The sequence below is a fragment of the Miscanthus floridulus genome, chromosome 7, assembly GCF_019320115.1.
Source record: "Miscanthus floridulus cultivar M001 chromosome 7, ASM1932011v1, whole genome shotgun sequence".
In the NCBI taxonomy this organism is placed as follows: Eukaryota; Viridiplantae; Streptophyta; class Magnoliopsida; order Poales; family Poaceae; genus Miscanthus; species Miscanthus floridulus.
The window spans coordinates 75,115,940-75,136,304 of record NC_089586.1 but is presented as its reverse complement, the minus strand read 5'-3'; the positions used below and the strand labels follow the sequence as shown (position 1 = coordinate 75,136,304).

The 20,365-nt window shown below is 47.1% G+C and overlaps 1 protein-coding gene across 4 annotated transcripts; it reads left to right on the top strand.

Moving 5' to 3' along the window:
- The first annotated feature begins 1,207 nt into the window (after window positions 1-1,207).
- LOC136463469 (1,4-alpha-glucan-branching enzyme 2, chloroplastic/amyloplastic-like) lies at window positions 1,208-19,411 on the top strand. Of its 4 annotated transcripts, XM_066462463.1 has the most exons (5): window positions 1,208-1,386; window positions 1,490-1,635; window positions 2,638-2,706; window positions 17,800-17,868; window positions 19,191-19,411. In XM_066462463.1, the coding sequence occupies exons 1-5, from the start codon at window positions 1,290-1,292 to the stop codon at window positions 19,281-19,283; spliced, it is 474 nt and encodes a 157-aa protein (XP_066318560.1). In that variant the 5' UTR covers window positions 1,208-1,289; the 3' UTR covers window positions 19,284-19,411. The 4 variants fall into 4 exon arrangements, with proteins under 4 accessions (XP_066318560.1, XP_066318563.1, XP_066318562.1 ...); XM_066462466.1 differs by lacking the exon at window positions 2,638-2,706; XM_066462465.1 differs by lacking the exon at window positions 17,800-17,868.
- The last annotated feature ends 954 nt before the right edge of the window (window positions 19,412-20,365 follow it).

Sequence of the window (20,365 nt, the reverse complement as noted above, 5' to 3'; positions counted from 1 at the left end):
ATGTCAACTCCGGATAAGTAGTGCCATGCTCCTTAAGCAGCACTATTTTTTTTAGAAAAGCAAATATATTAATAATATTCTAACTTCTACATCGACTAATGCATATATCTGTTCCTTATGCAGCACTACGATTGAAGCAACAGTGCCCAATCATTCCTGTTCTTTCTAGGTGCCCAATCATTTATTTTTTTAACAGAGGAGCAATTATTTCTTATTTGAAAAGTGTAGGCTCAACTGAGTCGACTCTAAAATGCTATCTTGTTTCAACAAAGCCTAACAGGTGCATTGCGATACACGGAACAAATACAAGTGTAGGCTCAACTGTAGCACTTTTATTGTTATTTGGTAATTAGTGTTCAATCATGGTCTAATTAGGTTTAAAAGATTCGTCTCATGAATTTCGTCTAAACTATGTAATTAGTTTTATTTTTTATTTATATTTAATGCTTTATGCATACGTCAAAGATTCGATGGGATGAGAAGGCACTGAGCCGCAAGCCCGCAACGGCGCGGCGCGCGCCAGGAAAAAGCATCGCCCGCTACGCGAACTCCTTCACCTTCGTCCTTCCCCTGCGCCTGCGGCCAGCGCGACCCATGCGCGGCGCGCTCCACCTGGCCGCGCCTGGGCCCCACCTCGCCTGGCACCTGGCGCATTGCCCGCCGTTGCGTTATATATAAATGGCTGCCTCAAGTGTCAAGATCCTCGGTCGTGAAGTTTATCTTAATTCTTGCATGCGTAGTACCAGTAATTCTTCATGGTTTTGCTGGAAGGTCATATGAATAACTAGTCAGGTTCGTTTGCACCTGCAATCTTTCATACTGTCTTCATGGTTAGTGTTCCATATGGTTTCACCAAGCATCAGAATTGAGGCCCCGTTCGCTGGTTTGAAACTTGGCTGAAACTGGCTGAAAAATAATGTTTCTAGCTAAATTGTTGTGAGAGAAAAACGCTGTTCCGGCTGAAAAAATAAGCCAAAAAAGTCGAATATGGGGTAAGTCGAACAAAGCCTGAAGGGACTAGATCTGTTCCCTTTCAGGGGATTTTTACATAAATATTAGGCAGATAATATAGAGGCAACATTGGGTTCTAATCCTTTGGCAACCTTCATTTCCATCCCTTCTGTATTCTTATATAACACCCCCCTCCTCGCCGTGCTATATAGGCAGGCAGCCCCGGCTCCTAATTGTAGCCCTGCAGTCACCCAGAGCAGACCCGGATTTCGCTCTCGCTGTCGCTGGGGTTTAAGCATTGGCTTGTCAGTTGGATCCGATCCGGCTGCGTAGGCGAGATGGCGTTCGCGGTCTCTGGGGCGGCGCTCGGTGGGGCCGTAAGGGCTCCCCGACTCACCGGCGACGAGGAGGGGAGTCTGGTCTTCCGGCGCACCGGTCTCTTCTTAATCCCGCAACTACTCCTCCCCCTCCGATCAAGCGTGGGCCTGCCTCGGGTCTGTATGTGAGTGATGTGGTGGTGAACTGGTGATGTATGCAGGGGGTGCTCGAGTTGGAGGTTCGGGGACGCACGGGGCCATGCGCGCGGCGGCCGCGTCCGGAAAGGCGGTCGTGGTTCCCGAGGGCGAGAACGACGGCATCACATCAAAGGCTGACTCGGCTCAGTTCCAGTCCGATGAACTGGAGGTTCGTCATCCACTCATCCCTTCCCTGCATTTTTATTACATAATTCACCTGAAAATTCTGTGCTGCACTGCTAAGGCTGCATCTTCAGACGAAGGAGATAGTAGCGTGGACACGGTCCACCACAGACTATGTCTGCGGTCCATGGACCGTGAACGCCAATCTACCATGAACCACACAGTGCGGGCCGCACAGTAGACGAAGCCCAATGGAGGCCCATGGCAACGACGTGGCAGCGCCACAGCATGCCACGTGTCCAGGCCGGCCCGGCCCAGACCGGCCTAACCCAAGCCCGCCAGAGCCCGTTTGAGACCCGGTCCGTGTTGACCGTTGACCGGTCAATGTTGACTTTGACCGGACCCACATGTCAGTGTCACAAGGACTCGGGACCCACATGTCGGTAAGTGACGTCATGCTGACGTCATGTCGACGTCACGCGGGTCCCACCAGTCAGTAACAACACAGCCAAGGTGACGTCATGATGATGTCACGATGACGTCAGCTGCTGACATCAACAGCACTGGCCCCACACGTCAATGACCCTGATCCGTTGACTGTTGACTCACCCGTTGACTTGACGTTGACTTTGACTGGACTCACATGCCAGTGACCCAAGAGCCCCTGGTCCCACCTGTCGGAACTGATGACGTTGGTGACATCATGCTGACGTCAGCAGGACCCCACTTGTCAGCTCAGAGCCGAGCCAATGACGTCATGCTGGCGTCATGCTGACGTCAGCAAGCCACGTGGACCAGTCACAACGTGACACGTGTCAGCCCAGGATTAATTCGGCCTTTTCTATTTTCAGAAATAATTTAAACTTTGGAAATTCATAACTAATTCATACGACCTCAGAAAAATACAAAACCAGGACCAAAATTCATCTAAAATCAAGCTCTACGTAATGAACCCATGTTTGAGTGCATTTGGCTCTTTTGAATTTCTATTGCTTCTTTGTGCTATTCTATAGACGTCGCTAACGCGACTATATTACGATCGTTGCAGACTCGGAGGAGAACCAGACGGACGAGGATCGTGAGTACCATGAGGAGAACGGAGACGACTACACTGAAGGTGCCACATCCCACCCAATCTCGTAGCACCTATTACGCATGGCTAATTTAGAGCTGCTATTGCTTTACTTCATTGTTATAATCACTATGATAGGACATGCATGGTAGTATGCTTTCTTGATGACCTTTACCTTGACGCAATCTTACCCTTGCTCACCCTGCTATTAGGCTAGACACACGCTTGCTGCTATATTGCATTGCTTATTACTTCTACTACGCTTGTACTACACTGTTGCGTGGTGGAAACTGGAGTTATCTAGACTACGAGGAGAGTGCTGCGTGTGTGACTTGGGTGCGTGAAGGGTGAGGGTTGTGTCAACCAAGTTGGAGTATATGATAAGCCTGGGGCAAGTCTTGCCATGGGGTGCTACCTAGGCACCCTTGGAATGGATACCTGTGGTGGGTAAATAGTATACAAGGTGGTCCTAGGTGTGAACCTGTGATGGGAGGAGCCCGGGGTGGAGGTGCTGTGGTGGCACGATAAATGGAAATCCTGATGAAGACATTCTGGCTTGGTCAACCCTAAGGACTTACTAGTACTCAGATTCACCGGGAAGCCTTACGTACCACTCGCCCTATATGGTGCGGGACGTCCGGACTACTTGGTAGGATATTGCCACTACTGCTAGGTTGATAGCGAATAGTGTAAGGAGGTACGGGACGCGGAGGATTTCTCCCACACCCTTCCGAGACTTCATGGAGACCTTATGGACCCGGCTCATGACTCACAGTTTCAGCCACCCCAGACTAGACTTGGGGTGTACCAGGGCTGAATGGTAGAGTGGCATTATCCTAGGCTAGCAAGCGGCCGGAATCAACCCAGTTGACGACGGTCAGCGAGGAAGGCGGATCTTGTGGTTATGTAAAACCTCTGCAGAGTGTATGGTTGATCGATCGATACATGTGCCGACTTGTCGGCTATGGACCTTTCTAGGGTTTCGCTTAAACTAGATAGTGAGATGAGTCCTTCTCTTCTCCCCCTGTGAGAGAGTGTCGGTCATAGCCAGGGGCTACGGGCCTTGAGACAGTGCCGAGAGGGAGTTGGCCTGTCGACTGAGAGATGGTATGGTGATGGTGTGGATGGTGGTATATCGATCCCAGGATCGAAACCTGGCTCTGAAAAGGGAATGGGGTGGAATGTGTGTGGGAATGGTGTTAAAACTTGACCAACTATTATTATATACTCGATATGCTATTGCATAGGAAACCTCAGCCTTATAGGTTCCTTTTGATTATATCCAACATGCATCCAATTTCCACAAAGCAATGCTCATAGGATGAGAGTGGCCAGTACAAATCGTACTAATAAATTTTGGCACACAGGTTCTGCTGAGGAGTATAGCTCCGAGGAGTTTGACGGTTAAGGGGTTCGTGCCTACGCTCGAGTTTGGCGATCTTATCTTTAAGCTATTCTGAATGAATGCTACTTTTGATTCCGCCAATGTGGCGATATAATAATTTATGTAATTCCGCACTATTTGTACTCTGATTTTATCGTTGTATGGATGTGATATTCGACTGGAATTTGGGTAATATGATCTACAACGGTCTTATTACACTTCGACTCTGTGGATTTCCCTTCGTGGAAATCAGGGTTGCTTTAGTTGGTATCGAAACATACTTGACATAGGACGAAACCCTTAGAAATGGACGATAGAATAGGACGTGAACAACCCTTCTTTCGGTTATATACCGACCTTGCATTTACTTTTATGCAAGGCTTATCTATTATTGACCTGCTAACACCTATTCCTTAAAACATGCAGATGGCAACGAACGTCGACTGGCCGCCTCTAGGACCGCTATCTCTAGACCACACCAAGCTCACCTTCGACCTACGTGAGCTCGGGGGTTTTGCACAGACCCTCTGCCGAGTTCTCATCACGTTAGGTGTCCACGACGAGCTTGTCAAGGTCACCTGCACCGGGAAGTTAGCTCAGGAAGGAGGAATCGAAGGACCGATTGTCACCTCAGTCAAGTTCCCAGCTAGCACTACCTTACCTTCTGTCCTAGCTTTCACCGAGTTGACTATAGAGGACACAGTCGAGGAGGGACTACAAGCTATCTCACACAAGGCACTCCGCAAAGTGATGAGGGACCACTATGAGCATCTGAAGACGACAGAGTTCCGTCTACTTCCCCAGGTCCTCGACCTCAGCCTTACCCCTAGTGAGCAGAGCTTCGCAGCCGGCAGAGTTATCCTTGCCGAGGAGGATAGATGTCTTCGTGTCTCGACTATCCACCTACTAGAGCAGGACAGGTACGTGACCCAACTGGAGCAGAGGAGACGTCAGGACTAGGCCCTTCTGTGGGAGTACCAGGAGCGAGACTCGCAGGGAGCACAGGAGCGAGCTAGTCTACTTGAGACAGTTGCCAAGCTACAGGACGAGCTCAACCGTCATGAAGAAGTCCATAGAGCCAAGGTCGCTGACTTATAGGACAAAGCAGCCGACCTAGGCAACAAGAACTGCTACCTCGACATCAAGGTCTTGGAGTTGCAGAGAGAGTTAGACGACAAGAAGGCCGAGTTCAACCGTAGAGGGGACAGAGAGAGGTTCAAGGGGATTGATATGCTGAAAATCTAATCTCAGAACAAGACCATGTCCCAGGAGCTAGAGGAGTTTAGGAAGAAGGCCGTTCGCAACCAGGGTCACCTGATCGAGGCACTCAGACAGACCGAGTACCTATAGGACAAGTATGAGAGGACATGGTAGGCTTGGCAGAAGTTTGACAAGAAGCGCCTCAGGGAGATGAAGGGTATGTGGGATCAGCTACCCAAGAAGATTCATAGCAAGACGAAGCCTAGGATAGAGGAGTTCGAGTTAGCCCCGACTCACCTCAACCTAGATGTCTGCCCTACCCTACCTAGAGCCAAGCCTACTGAGGAGCTCGCCGAGGCCTTGAAGTACGTGTCCCGACTTCACAAGTCTGACGAGGAGATCGAGATCGAGAACAGTCGTATCCCAGCTGCGGTGTACAAGTTAGAGTAGATGACCCTGCGTGGTCATGAGTCATGTTAGTGGCTTCCATAGGTTGTACCCCATGATGTACCCCTTATGAGATGTAATATGAGACACTATGCGTAGTACGATTCTCACAAGTCTTCAAGTGTAGCTACTGGAGATGATGCTATGTAATAAAACCCATGTAATGAATCTTTTGGATCTTATTGCATCTTATGGATCCTATTGCTTCTTTGTAATGAGTGTTGGATAGTATAAATGTTTTTCTTTAAATCATCAAAATCATGTAATCATATCGAATTATAAGCACTTATGGCACAAACACTAAATTTCTATGACCCGTGTTGCAGATGCCGAATCGCCGATCTAATCGCCTAATGAACCGTGGACGTGCGCCCACCCCTGAACCAGTTGAACCAAATGGGGGACGTGGTGGCAACAACCGTGGCCATGGACGTGGAGGGATACCCTTCAACCTGGAGAATACCCCACCGCTTGAGGAGAACCTTCCTCCACCACCACCACCAAACCTGGCAGAAGTGATGGCACAACAGACCCAACTTCTTGCAGCTCTAGTTAATGGAACAAACTGTCGCCAGGGAGGTTAGTAGAATGACTTCCAAAGGAAGCTGGAAGGATTCCTGAAGCTAAGGCCACCTACCTATGATGGCACCAACCCTGACCTGCTTGTAGCCGATGACTGGCTCAAGGAGATGGAGAAGAAGCTTGACCTCACTACTTTCACTGACGATGAGTGTGTTGGAGCAGTCGCACACCAGCTCATAGGTGCAGCACACGCCTGGTGGGACAGTTTCAGTGATTCCCATGAGGATCCCGCTAACATCTCGTGGGATGAGTTCGTCGAAGCATTCACTGAGTATCACATTCCCAAGGGTATCATGGAGGCCAAAGCTGAGGAGTTCTGCAACATCAAGATGGGAAAGGATAGGGTGACTGAGTACACTACTCGTTTACCAATCTTCTTTGCTATGCACCTTCCTATGTTGTGAACTCTGAGAAGGAGAAGCTATACTATTACCGCAAGGGACTTAACCCGCACATCAAGCTGAAGTTTGACGGTATTGAGAGTAACACGTTGCGTGCTCTGGTGGATCGCTGCATCCAGATCGAGAAAGATCGTGCTGAAGCTGGAGAGGAGTACAGGGAGAGGAAGCGTAAGCCTGAGGAGTCCTTCCGTGGCCGTGATCGCAAGAGGTTTCACAGAGATGCACCATCCAGGGAACGCTCTCGCCACAATAGGGATGACAACCCTAGATCGAGTAGGGGTAGTGGAGGCTACACCGCCAAATACTCCTGCCCTGCTCAGGATCGATACACCCAGGACCGTTATGCTCAGGACCGCAACACTCAGGACCGTTTCAACCGTTCCCACTCTGTGAATGAATGCCTAGCACAGAACCGCTATGCACCAAGCACTGGAAACTAGAAGTCACCTGCACCAACCCCTATAGGCGGTACGCCTTTCACCTGCTTCGCTTGTGGCCAACCGGGTCACAAAGCCGCTGAGTGCCCTCAGAACTCAGCTGCTCAGAAGTCTCAGTTCAAGGGATCTGCTACCTGTGGACGTCTCAACCATCTGGACGCCGAGGAAGCACAGGCTGCCCCTAACATTGTGTATGGTATGTTTTTAGTTAATGGCAAAACTACATCAGTTCTGTTTGACTCTAGAGCAACTTGTTCTTACATATCATCCAAGTTTGCACGAGAGCATGACCTGCCTGTAACCCCACGTGAAAAGCCTATCATCACCAGTTCCCCTTTAGGAAACCTAAAGTGCACCCACATCTGTAAGAGAGTGAGTCTTACCATTGAGGGTCTTATCTTTAAAGCTGACCTAACCCTGTTACCTTCCACGAACCTAGATGTCATCTTAGGCATGGATTGGCTAACCATTCACCGAGGTATTATATCATGTTCACCTAGATACGTCCAAGTGACCCACCCATCAGGCCAAGTTATTAGATGTGAACCCCAGTCCGGAAAGTCCACCTCTATCCTATGTGCCCTTAAAGCCAGTTTAGAATCACAAAAAGAGGAGAAGATAGTTCATGATGTGCCTATGGTCAGAGACTATCCCGATGTATTCCCTGAAGAATTACCGGGTATACCACCAAACCGTGATGTAGAGTTCATTATTGATCTTTTGCCGGAAACAGGACCTATTGCCAAGAGACCCTATGCATGTCAGTTGATGAACTAGCCGAGGTCAAGAAACAGCTTGATGAGCTCATCTCGAAGGGATATATTAGACCCAATGCTTCACCCTGGGGATCCCCTGTTCTATTTGTTAAGAAGAAGGATGGCTCAATGAGAATGTGCATTGATTACCGGAACTTGAACGCAGTCACCATCAAGAACAAGTACCCCCTGCCAAGGATCGATGATTTACTTGATCAGCTTCGAGGTGCCAAGTATTTCTCCAAGATTGATCTCAGATCTAGCTATCATCAGATGAAGATTCGAGAGAGTGACATCCCGAAGACAGCTTTTATGACTAGGTATGGGCAGTTTGAGTTCACTGTGGTGTCCTTTGGACTCACGAATGCTCCCGCATACTTCATGAACATGATGAATAAGGTTTTCATGGATGAACTGGATAAGTTCATGGTAGTATTCATTGATGACATCCTTGTCTATTCATCCACCGCTGAAGAACACAAACATCATCTGAGAACGGTGCTTGAGAAAGTAGCCCAACATCAGCTCTACGCAAAGTTTAGCAAATGCGAGTTTTGGCTATAGAAAGTTGCCTTCCTAGGCCATGTACTATCAGCCGAAGGTGTCGTAGTTGACCCGGCCAAGATTGAAGCTATGAAAGAGTGGGATCAACCCCGTAATGTGATAGAAGTCAGAAGCTTCTTGGGATTGGCTGTATATTATCGCCGATTCATTGAGAACTTCTCCAAGATAGCCCGTCCAATGACCAACCTTCTGAAGAAGACTAAGGAGTTTGAATGGACGCCCGAGTGCAAACAAAGCTTCCAGGAATTGAAACAGAAGCTTACCACAACTCCTGTGCTAGCATTGCCTGATATCAGCAAAGAATTCGTGGTCTATTGTGATGCATCCCGTCAAGGACTTGGTTGTGTACTGATGCAAGATGGAAGAGTGATAGCATATGCATCTCGGCAGTTGAAAGAACATGAGAACCGTTACCCAACGCATGATCTCGAGTTAGCAGCTGTTGTGCATGCCTTGAAGATCTGAAGACACAACTTGATAGGCAACAAGTGTGATATCTATATGGATCACAAGAGCTTGAGGTACTTTTTCACTCAGGAAGATCTAAATTTGAGGCAACGCCGATGGCTAGAGTTGATCAAAGATTATGACCTGGAAATTCACTATCATCCGGAAAAAGCTAATGTAGTCGTAGATGCTCTCAGTCGTAAGAGTTACTGTCACACCTTGATCACTGAATCCGTACCACCTGAGCTCAAGGATGAGATTGATGATTTCCAACTAGAGATACTATCGCATGGCTTGTTGAATGAGCTCCGCATATAGTATGATCTCACAGATCGCCTCCGTCAAGCTTAGAAAAGTTGTGAAAAGATCGAATATCTCCGTGGCCTGATGAAACTAGGCTACAAGACCAACCACTAAGAAGATGAACAAGGAACCATCTGGTTCAAGGACAAAATTTGTGTCCCTTCCGATCCAGCACTACGAGAGGAAATTCTGTCTGAAGCACATAATTCTAAGTATTATATTCACCCTAGAAATTCAAAGATGTATCAAGACTTGAAGAAACACTTTTGGTGGAAAGGCATGAAGACAGACATTGCAGGACATGTGGCATGATGTGACACCTATAATAGAGTCAAGGCTGAACATCAAAGGCCTGCAGGATTGCTAAAGCCTCTTGACGTTCCCGAGTGGAAGTGGGAGAGCATATCCATGGATTTCATAGTTGGATTGCCCCGGTCACAGAAAGGCAATGATTCCATCTGGGTGATTGTTGATCGTTTGACCAAGATTGCTCACTTTGTACCAGTTAAGACCAAGACCAATGCCGAAAAATTGACAGATCTATATGTTGAGCATATTCTCAGACTGCATGGAGCTCCCTCTAGGATCGTATCTGATCATGGTCCTCAGTTTGTGTCCCGATTCTAGGAAGCTCTGCACAAGTCCATTGGAACCAAACTTGATTTCAGTACCGCTTATCACCCACAGACAGATGGACAGATAGAACGAGTGAATCAGATCTTAGAAGACATGCTTCACGCTAGTGTACTGAATTATGGCTCTGATGGGGAGAAATGCCTACCCTATGCAGAGTTCTCTTACAACAACAGCTACCAAGCCAGTATCAAAATGTCGCCATTTGAAGCTTTGTATGGCAGACCTTGTAAGACACCTCTAATGTGGTCCCAATCGGGAGAAAGATCGTTCTTTGACTCCGCTAAGATTCAAGATGCCGAAGAAGGAGTTGCTCAAGTAAAGGAGAATTTGAGAATTGCTCAAAGTCGATACAAGAGCTATGCTGACAAAAGGAGAAGAGAACTTGAGTTCAATGTGGGAGATTTCATCTATCTCAAGGTATCCACGCTACGTGAAACTATCAGATTCCATGTGAAAGGAAAGCTTGCCCCTAGATTTGTTGGCCCATACAAGATTTGCAAGAGGATAGGAAAGCTCGTCTACAAACTTGAGCTACCTGAGGAATTGGCGGGTGTACATCCCGTATTCCATGTCTCACAGCTACGCAAGTGTTTGAGAGAACCTGATGAAGTAGTTCCAACTGATACACTTGACATTCAGGACACTCTCGAGTATAAAGAATATCCTATCAGAATTCTGGGCAGAGATACCAAAGAGACCCGAAGCAAAACTATTCCTATGTGCAAGATCCAATGGAGCAATCACACAGAGAGGGAAGCAACATGGGAGAAAGAGTCTGACCTCCGGCTACACTATCCTTATCTTTTTGAAGAGTACGTTATGCTTTAATCTCGGGGACGAGATTCTGTTAAGGGGGTATGACTGTAACAACCCAAAAATCCATACACCAAAAATACCAACTACAAAATTTTTCTCAAAAACTTCCATGTGTTGATGAGTGTCATGTATAGAAACCCAACCTAAGAGATGCATTAGGTCTAACCCCAACCCAAGTCAACACATAACTCCTTTAAAGAAATACACCATAAAGTAATTAATACTCAAACCAAAGAATAAAGGTTTAAAGAGAAAACTAATTCTATTTTTTTATAACAAAACTACACCTATTTTTGTTATACAAAATAGCTAAATAAATTCCTAATATTTATATAAGAATGTTGTGGGCCTCATATCCAAAACTCCAATGAATATGGTGCACCAAGTTGGAATTCAAATTTCAAACCAAATTTGAATTCAAACAAAGGAGAAGAAAAATAAAACAGAAAAAGGTAAAGAAGGAAAGAAGGCCCATAGCAGGCTCGGCCTGCTCGGCCCGCCAGCGCACAGCAGCCGGCCAGCCCAGCTAGCGCGCGCAGCAGCTGGCCAGCCCAACTCGCGTGGCTAGCCCAGCTTGCGGCCCAGCACATCGCCCACGCCCGCGCGCCTCCCCGCTCCCCTTGCTGCCACTGCCGCTGGACCCCACCCGTCAGCCTTCCTGTTCATCTTCTCCGCCCACGCCTCAACTGCCCGCGCGACCGGAGGCCGACAGCACTGGCAGGAACGGGCCAGGGGGTCATGCCCGGGGCAGGCCCTGTCCCCTTGGCGCCGTGCCCACGCAACCATGCGCGGGCCATTGGATGCAATGCACGCGCCTCTGATCGCCCCTCGATCTCCATCCGCCGTTCACCGAGCTCCATGGCCGAGCTTCGGCTATAAAAGCCTCGGCCCCGGGTGCCCTAGAGCTCTCCCATCGCCCCGCTGCCACTTTGTGGCCATCCACTGCGCACCCGAGCCAAGAGAGAAGAGAGAAGAGGAGGGAGAAGGAGGCGCCATCGGAGCACCACCGAAGCCGCTGGAGCAGGAGACGACGCCACGATCGGCAACAGCGGCGCTGCACTGCTTCCGGAGCTACACGGCTATGACCCGCCGCTGCATCGCCTAGCCTCGCCGAGCACTGCACGGTGAGCACCTTGCTGAGACCTCTCCCCAGCCAACTGGCATGAGCTCACTGCCATTTGAGACCCTGCCGATGCCTCTGTGCACTCGGCCAGCCACCACCGGAGGCCGCCAGGGCAGCACTAGAGCACCGCTGTGCCCGCAATAGCTTCGTGAAGCTCACACGCACCACCGAGTCGCCTCTCCGAGGCCATAGCCACCTCACCAACGCCACCATCATGCCCGTAAGACCGCCGCCATGGCCGGTTGTAACAGAACCGACCAAATCATAAGAACGTAAGTACAAAAACAATCACCGAAGCGATCAAATTCCTATACTTAAGCTCCCATAATCCCGGTAGTCCAGAAATCACGAAGGATTTCAACCAACTCTCGACATACAAACCAAGATCGTAGTGATTCAACACAACACATCATCCGTTACAACATTTCATAAGTAGCATTCGGATTACATCCATCAGAGTTTAAATAGAATATTACAAACCAAGTTTGAGTGTGCAGAAGCAACATAGTTTAGTACAAAACATCATGGTTTTCAAATACATTGCCAAGTCTGAGTCATGTCCCACAAAAGCATTATCAGGTACGAGAGCTAGTAGAGACCGCGCCCAATGGTCTAGTCTTCATCCCTAGCTGGGAGAAGGCAGTACTTGCAGCAACCAAAGTAGAACTGGTCATCTGCAACAGGTGGGAGATAAACCCTGAGTACGAGAAGGTACCAAGCTAGACTTACCCGTCAAAACCAGAAATAAAAGACACCAAGGGTCATGCAAGGCTTTTGAGGTGGGCTAGCTTGATACAGTTGCATAAAAGAGCTTATGATTATAGTAACCAATATAAACTTAGCATCAAGCTTAACATCATTTACCTATCCACTAGATTAGCACCTGTACTAGAGCACTCACTTATTAGGAGCAAACAATATTAACCATAGCAGGTATAATAAGGCTGTCATCATCATATCATCATTTCCGAACCATTATGTTATTAAGTGTATCTACTTTGGAGATAAGCCCGTCAAGTTCTCACTAACCGGGAGAGACAGCGACTCGAATCGAATTACAACTCAGCTGAGGGGGTATTCCTAACTCTCACCCTAGCATACTTAGCAAGGGTAGCCGTGGGTCATCTTTGGAACAACTCAGGAACCAAATTCGCGGGTTCGATCAGCGCCAGCACTCTCAGGGATTACCCTTCTACCAGGACGATCAGGACTTTTAAATCACTTGCCCTTGGACTCACGCCTACGGCTCCCTTCCGAGGCGCACTTTATACTTATCGACTCCCGGCCTGAGGTGAGCTACTCGGCTTCGCGGTCGGTCATCGGACACGGCCAACTAAGAGAGAGGCATGCGTTAAACATGAACAAGAAAGGCTCTAAGAATCAGTCCTTAAGCGACACAGACGGAGTCACTGCAAACCGGCAAGCCTCCGTCCGGTCTTCATTTCAAATTAAGACTGGTTCTTTTCCACGATAGCAAATATAGCCAACCGTGCCACATGTATATTCCTATATCTCGCAGGTGATAGGAAATCACCCGACTTCTATCGCATTTAAGCAGGGCTAAGCACTACACGAACCTGAGCTACATAGGATTCAGGGTAATAATATCTGGACAAGGATTGGGTAACCAATGCAGCAATTGTTTGCATCCAACACCTAAACTTAATGCAACAATATATATATGTAACAATAATACTGTAACTGCATTTCGGAAATTAGGAGGCTTAATATGCTCCGGGGCTTGCCTTTCACAAAGTTGCAAGGACGGTGGTCCGGGCACTCAACGGCGACCTCGTCTGGCACTTCTCCTGAAGGCTGCACCTCCTGAACCTCCGGTGTCGGCTACTGCTGCTCGCTTGGTTCCTCGAATTCCAGCAGTGTTACTCCCTCCGGTACACCTATTGCATGCCGATGCACGAGATAAATATCATGGATGCATAAGGAATGACATGATGCTCATGATGAATGAATCACAGTAAGTGTTTTACGAAAGCATCACTGGACACTCGTTTACCGAGTAAAACAGCTCTATTCAAATCACTTTAAGCATGTATCTAACTTAACTTAAAGAACAAGATCAACTTACCTAACTTGCATAACCTAAGATAAAGATGCTCATCTTCAGTTAAAGGCCTAACACCTAGGAATATTACCACAAACTTAGAAATAGTAAAGGCATACATAATTTATCATTTAAAGTTTCATATGCACACAAGTAGTCCCTTAATTTAAGCACAATCAAAGTTCTACAATTCCAATTGGCTTGCATAAGGACATTCTGGAAAGCTTATGAAATTCTCTACAAATCAATTGTAAACAGCAAAGCATGATTCTTATGTGAACCAAATCAATTTCTAGTAAACCTAGAATCTGTCCAGAATGACAAGGTTACTAGCTTAATTATTTAATGATGATGCAAAAGCATAATTTGACCAAGCCAAGTTAACCAACTTGTTGCACATACCAGAGAAACACTAGAAAGTATAGTGCCAACTTCTAAATAAATTATTTAATATCCTTTTTAAATTTATTTAGTTAATTAAGTGATTAAAGCAATATATAGTAAAACTGCTCATAAAAAAATCTACAAAAATTACAGTAGTTATCTCATGCTTCACATAGACTACCATAAAAATTTCAAAGCCATTGAGCAAGCAGAACTTGCTATATCCAAAATAACAAGTGGCATGCCTATTTTTAGCATAATTAGGAAACCCTAATGAAAAGTGTCAAGCAATAGATTTCACATTTTTCCTAGCATCATTCTAGCATAAGAACCTTACTCACCAAATTTTACCTATACTGGATCTATAGAAAAATTATGAAAATTCACACAAGATCCACCTATTGATAAAAAGGAATTCTATAACTCAAGAACTACACATGCAACAGCTCTGAAATTTTAACCAGAGATTCTACTAAGCAATAATATATTACCCACAAAATTTCATCATTTTTGGACCCCAGAAACTCAAGATAAAATTCAAACAAGTTTGCATGTATCCAAAAACACATTTCAAAGTCCTATTTAATTCATCCAGAATTTCTAAAACATGTGCTCATATAATATTTTTATTAAATACTAGACAATACTAGGAACTCAACAAAATTAGAACCATAACATTTGGATCTATATACTAGGAAATACATATTTTTGAATATCAACACAAATCTGTGAAATAATAAAGCAAAACAAAATAAGGAAACAAATCACAGCCACTGTTGGGCCGGCCCGAAGGAACGGCGGCCCATGACGCGTGCGCAAGCGGCCTAGTCACTCGGCGCGGCCCAGGCTGGCTGCCTCCTCAGCAGCGGCGACTGACAAAGGGACCCGCGTGTTAGTGAGAGAAACAGGGGAGCGGAGGAAGACGACGGCGCAACTCGCTGCCGGGGGCTCCTCCGGTGAAGGCAACGGTGCCAACGTGTTTGCCTCACCCAAGCGGACATAGGGGAACCATCTATTGCAGCTAATGACGCAGCTAGAGGGGGTGGCGATGGCCACGGTGGCGCTCGGCCATGGCATGGCCGGCTCCGACGATGCTACGGTGTCACGGCCCCTAACGGTGACCCTACGAGCTTCCTCAGTGCTCCTTAGACCTAGCGCGAGGCAGAGGAGGGGATGGGAGGGTCACGATGGCGGTTGTCCACGTGGAGCAACAATGCCGGCGAGGTCAGCCATGGCGGCGGTGGAAGAACAGCGATGATTCACCCTTACCGAGGCTCGATTGGACCGACGGTGAGGTGGAGAAGGTAGAGAAGACTACGGTGAGGCTACAGGCAGACTAGGCAATGTGTTTTCATGGTGGCGAGTGCACACGACGATGGCGACGCGCGGTCGGCAATGGCAGACTGCTTGAGCTCGCTTGCAGCGCGTGGTGGAGGCGAAGAAATGAGAACTGGAGCGGGCGAGTGCGTCGGGCAGGCGCGCGGGGTGCTCAAGACGCGGCTGGCCGTGCCAGGGCGTCCATGGCATGTGGCCTGCGCGCTTAGGTGAGTGGCAACGGGTGGCGCCATGCGGCATCGTCTTTCTAAACCGGTCGGCCACGTTCACTGAACGTTTTCTAAAAACGCGATTCAGAGATCATCGACGGTGATTGACAGAGCGAGTTTGACGGTGATTTGCTCCTAAACCGTGATGATTTAGATCATGCCATAGTTAACAAAATTGATCATCTATATGTGAACTACAACTCTTATCATAGGAGCTCAAGCTGGTTTGGCTTTGTTAGGGAGATACAAGTCTCCAAACATTGGTACGCGAAACTGTACTTCACTTTAGGACTTAGAAAATTTGCTAAGTATGAAATCAGCATGGACATGTGACTTGTGGGCCATGTTTGAGCATGTTCCACACATTTTCATGAGTTGGTCATAAAACAACTTTTGTTCTTTGATAAATTGGCTACAATTTTGGTAAAGAGTTCACAGCCATGCAAGATCTCTAAGTTGGTCTTTTGAATCAGTCAAACAGTGACACTCCAAGGGTCAATTCAAGTCAAACCTCCACTTGAGGGCATTTTGGTCATTTTGATCTACATGAACAATGTCCCAACAAGTAACCTAAGTATAGTTAAGGTGTAATAGACCATGATCAACCACTTTACCAAATTATTATACCACTTCTAAAGATCACATGTGATAAAGAAATTAAAACAAGCAATTCATTCATATGTTTCAATTCCATGTTTCACATGTTTCATGACCTTGTGGTTATTTTATACGTGTCACATTTCTACCATGTTGCCATGTTTCATGGTATAAGAAACTCAGGTTGCATTCACATGTTACACCATTACTATTCACAACACTCAAGTATGAAACACACACAATTGGAAAATGTTGCATATGCATGTTTCAGTAACAAAGGCATGATGAGATAGATGATGCACATGTTTATGAAATGAAATGCAATTAGTGAAAGCCAAACACCTAGGGTGTTACAGCCGGCACACTACGGGACCCCGCACGCCACGTTAACCATACCAACGAGGACGCCGAGGCTTAGCGGAGCTTTCACCCACATCAATCGCGCACCAGCGAAGCTAGCGAGGCTCACCGGGCGCTCGCCGCCGGCGTGTAAGCTGCCGTGGGAAAGCAGAGGAAAGGGGTGAGATGGGCAGCGCAGCCCTGTGCTCGGTCCACCGTGAACCAGACGAAGGAGACAGTAGCGTGGACACGGTCCACCATAGACTGTGTCTGCGGTCCATGGACCGTGAACGCCAGTCTACCATGAACCACACAGTGCGGGCCACACGGTAGACGAAGCCCAATGGAGGCCCATGGCAACGACGTGGCAGCGCCACATCATGCCACATGTCCGAGTCGGGCCAGCCTAGACCGGCCCAACCCGAGCCCGCCAGAGCCCGTTTGAGACCCAGTCCGTGTTGACCGTTGATCGGTCAACGTTGACTTTGACCGGACCCATATGTTAGTGTCACAAGGACTCGGGACCCACATGTCGGTAAGTGACGTCATGTCGACGTCACGCGGGTCCCACCTGTCAGTAACAACACAGCCAAGGTGACATCATGCTGACGTCACGATGACGTCAGCTGTCGACGTCAGCAGCACTGGCCCCACATGTCAGTGACCCTGATCCGTTGACTGTTGACTTGACGTTGACCTTGACCGGACCCACATGTCAGTGACCCAAGAGCCCCTGGTCCCACCTGTCGGAACTGATGATGTTGGTGACATCATGCTGACGTCAGCAGGACCCCACTTGTCAGCTCAGAGCCGAGCCAATGATGTCATGTTGGCATCATGCTGACGTCAGCAAGCCACGTGGACCAGTCACAGCGTGACACGTGTCAGCCCAGGATTAATTCGGCCTTTTCTATTTTCATAAATGATTTAAGCTTCGGAAATTCATAACTAATTCATACGACCTCAGAAAAATACAAAACCAGGACCAAAATTCATCTAAAATCAAGCTCTACGCAATGAACCCATGTTTGAGTGCATTTGGCTCTTTTGAATTTCTATTGCTTCTTTGTGCTATTCTATAGACGTCGCTAACGCGACTATATTGCGATCGTTGCAGACTCGGAGGAGAACCAGACGGACGAGGATCGTGAGTACCATGAGGAGAACGGAGACGACTACACTGAAGGTGCCACATCCCACCCAATCTCGTAGCACCTATTACGCATGGCTAATTTAGAGCTGCTATTGCTTTACTTCATTGTTATAATCACTATGATAGGACTTGCATGGTAGTATGCTTTCTTGATGACCTTTACCTTGACGCAACCTTACCCTTGCTCACCCTGCTATTAGGCTAGACACACGCTTGCTGCTATATTGCATTGCTTATTACTTCTACTACGCTTGTACTACACTGTTGCGTGGTGGAAACTGGAGTTATCTAGACTACGAGGAGAGTGCTGCGTGTGTGACTTGGGTGCGTGGAGGGTGAGGGTTGTGTCAACCAAGTTGGAGTATATGACAAGCCTGGGGCAAGTCTTGCCATGGGGTGCTACCTGGGCACCCCTGAAATGGATACCTGTGGTGGGTAAATGGTATACAAGGTGGTCCTGGGTGTGAACCTGTGATGGGAGGGGCCCAGGGTGGAGGTGCTGTGGTGGCACAATAAATGGAAACCCTGATGAAGACATTCTGGCTTGGTCAACCCTAAGGACTTACTAGTACTCAGATTCACCGGGAAGCCTTACGTACCACTCGCCCTATATGGTGCGGGACGTTCGGACTACTTGGTAGGATATTGCCACTACTGCTAGGTTGATAGCGAATAGTGTAAGGAGGTACGGGGCGCGGAGGATTTCCCCCACACCCTTTCGAGACTTCATGGAGACCTTGTGGACCCGGCTCATGACTCACAGTTTCAGCCATCCCAGACTAGTCTTGGGGTGTACCAGGGCTGAATGGTAGAGTGGCATTATCCTAGGCTAGCAAGCGGCCGGAATCAGCCCAGTTGACGACGGTCAGCGAGGAAGGCGGATCTTGTGGTTATGTAAAACCTCTGCAGAGTGTATGGTTGATCGATCGATACATGTGCCGACTTGTCGACTATGGACCTTTCGTGGGTTTCGCTTAAACTAGATAGTGAGATGAGTCCTTCTCTTCTCCCCCCGTGAGAGAGTGTCGGTCGTAGCCAGGGGCTACGGGCCTTGAGACAGTGCCGAGAGGGAGTTGGCCTGTCGACTGAGAGATGGTATGGTGATGGTGTGGATGGTGGTATATCGATCCCAGGATCGAAACCTGGCTCTGGAAAGGGAATGGGGTGGAATGTGTATGGGAATGGTGTTAAAACTTGACCAACTATTATTATATACTCGATATGCTGTTGCATAGGAAACCCCAGCCTTATAGGTTCCTTTTGATTATATCCAACCTGCATCCAATTTCCACAAAGCGGTGCTTATAGGGTGGGAGTGGCCAGTACAAATCGTACTGATAAATTTTGGCACACAGGTTCTGCTGAGGAGTATAGCTCCGAGAAGTTTGACGGTTGAGGGGTTCGTGCCTACGCTCGAGTTTGGCGATCTTATCTTCAAGCTATTCTGAATGAATGCTACTTTTGATTCCGCCAATGCGGCGATGTAATAATTTATGTAATTCCGCACTATTTGTACTCTGATTTTATCGTTGTATGGATGTGATATTCGACTGGAATTTGGGTAATATGATCTACAACGGTCTTATTACACTTCGACTCTGTGGATTTCCCTTCGTGGAAATCAGGGTTGCTTCACAAGAGGTCTAAAGTGCTGTCTAAAGTTTAGCCAACCTCACAAAAACTTTAGACCACACAAGTGAGCTAAAGTGGTCTAAAGTTTTAGTCCTTAACTTTAGCCAACTAAACTTTGGACCATAGGATCAAACAGGACCTTGGTTATAGAAAAGTTACTTTGGATTTTAATACGAAGTGCACACTAAGTTACTGATTAATATTATTCTTCATTTATTCGAAGTTTCAGTCTATTTCAACTCCATTTATAATAATGTGCTTAGCAAGTTACTGTTTTAATTTTACATTAATATATAATACAACAAGATCATGCTTTACAACATGTGTGTATATTAGATAAGTAGTTCATACATATAGAATGACTACTTTGTGAAGAAACATATAGAATTACATTTAAAAAACTATTTGAAATACATGAAGAAAGTTAATGGCTGAACCTAAATTATAATGGAGAGAATACTAGAACTTTTGGGTTTATACTGAGCCTCGACTATAAAGAATATTTCTCTTGAAGTTCAGAGGTTTACATTCTCAACTCAAATATTCTTTCCAAACTACTGGATGGATACCAGAGGATACCCAAAAAAAAAAATTGTAAGCCACTCTGTTGCCCTTGTTTTGGCTCCCAGATTTAATTAAAAAAATTTAAAAAAAACTCAACAACGGGGAGAAGACATCCCCTTGGATTGGCTTTAAAGAGAGCAGAGTACTGAACCCTTTAGGGAAGTAATCACCTGAGCCTGACCTGTGAGCACCTGGGTTCAAGCAGGTGGATAGGATCTCAGCTAGAGGCTCTACCAACCAAGTTATTGCTCGGTTCTCACCTAACTTTAATACAGAGAAGAGCATTGCCTGATGTGGAATTAGCAGGTTGCTAGGTGAATATTAGCTTCTTCAT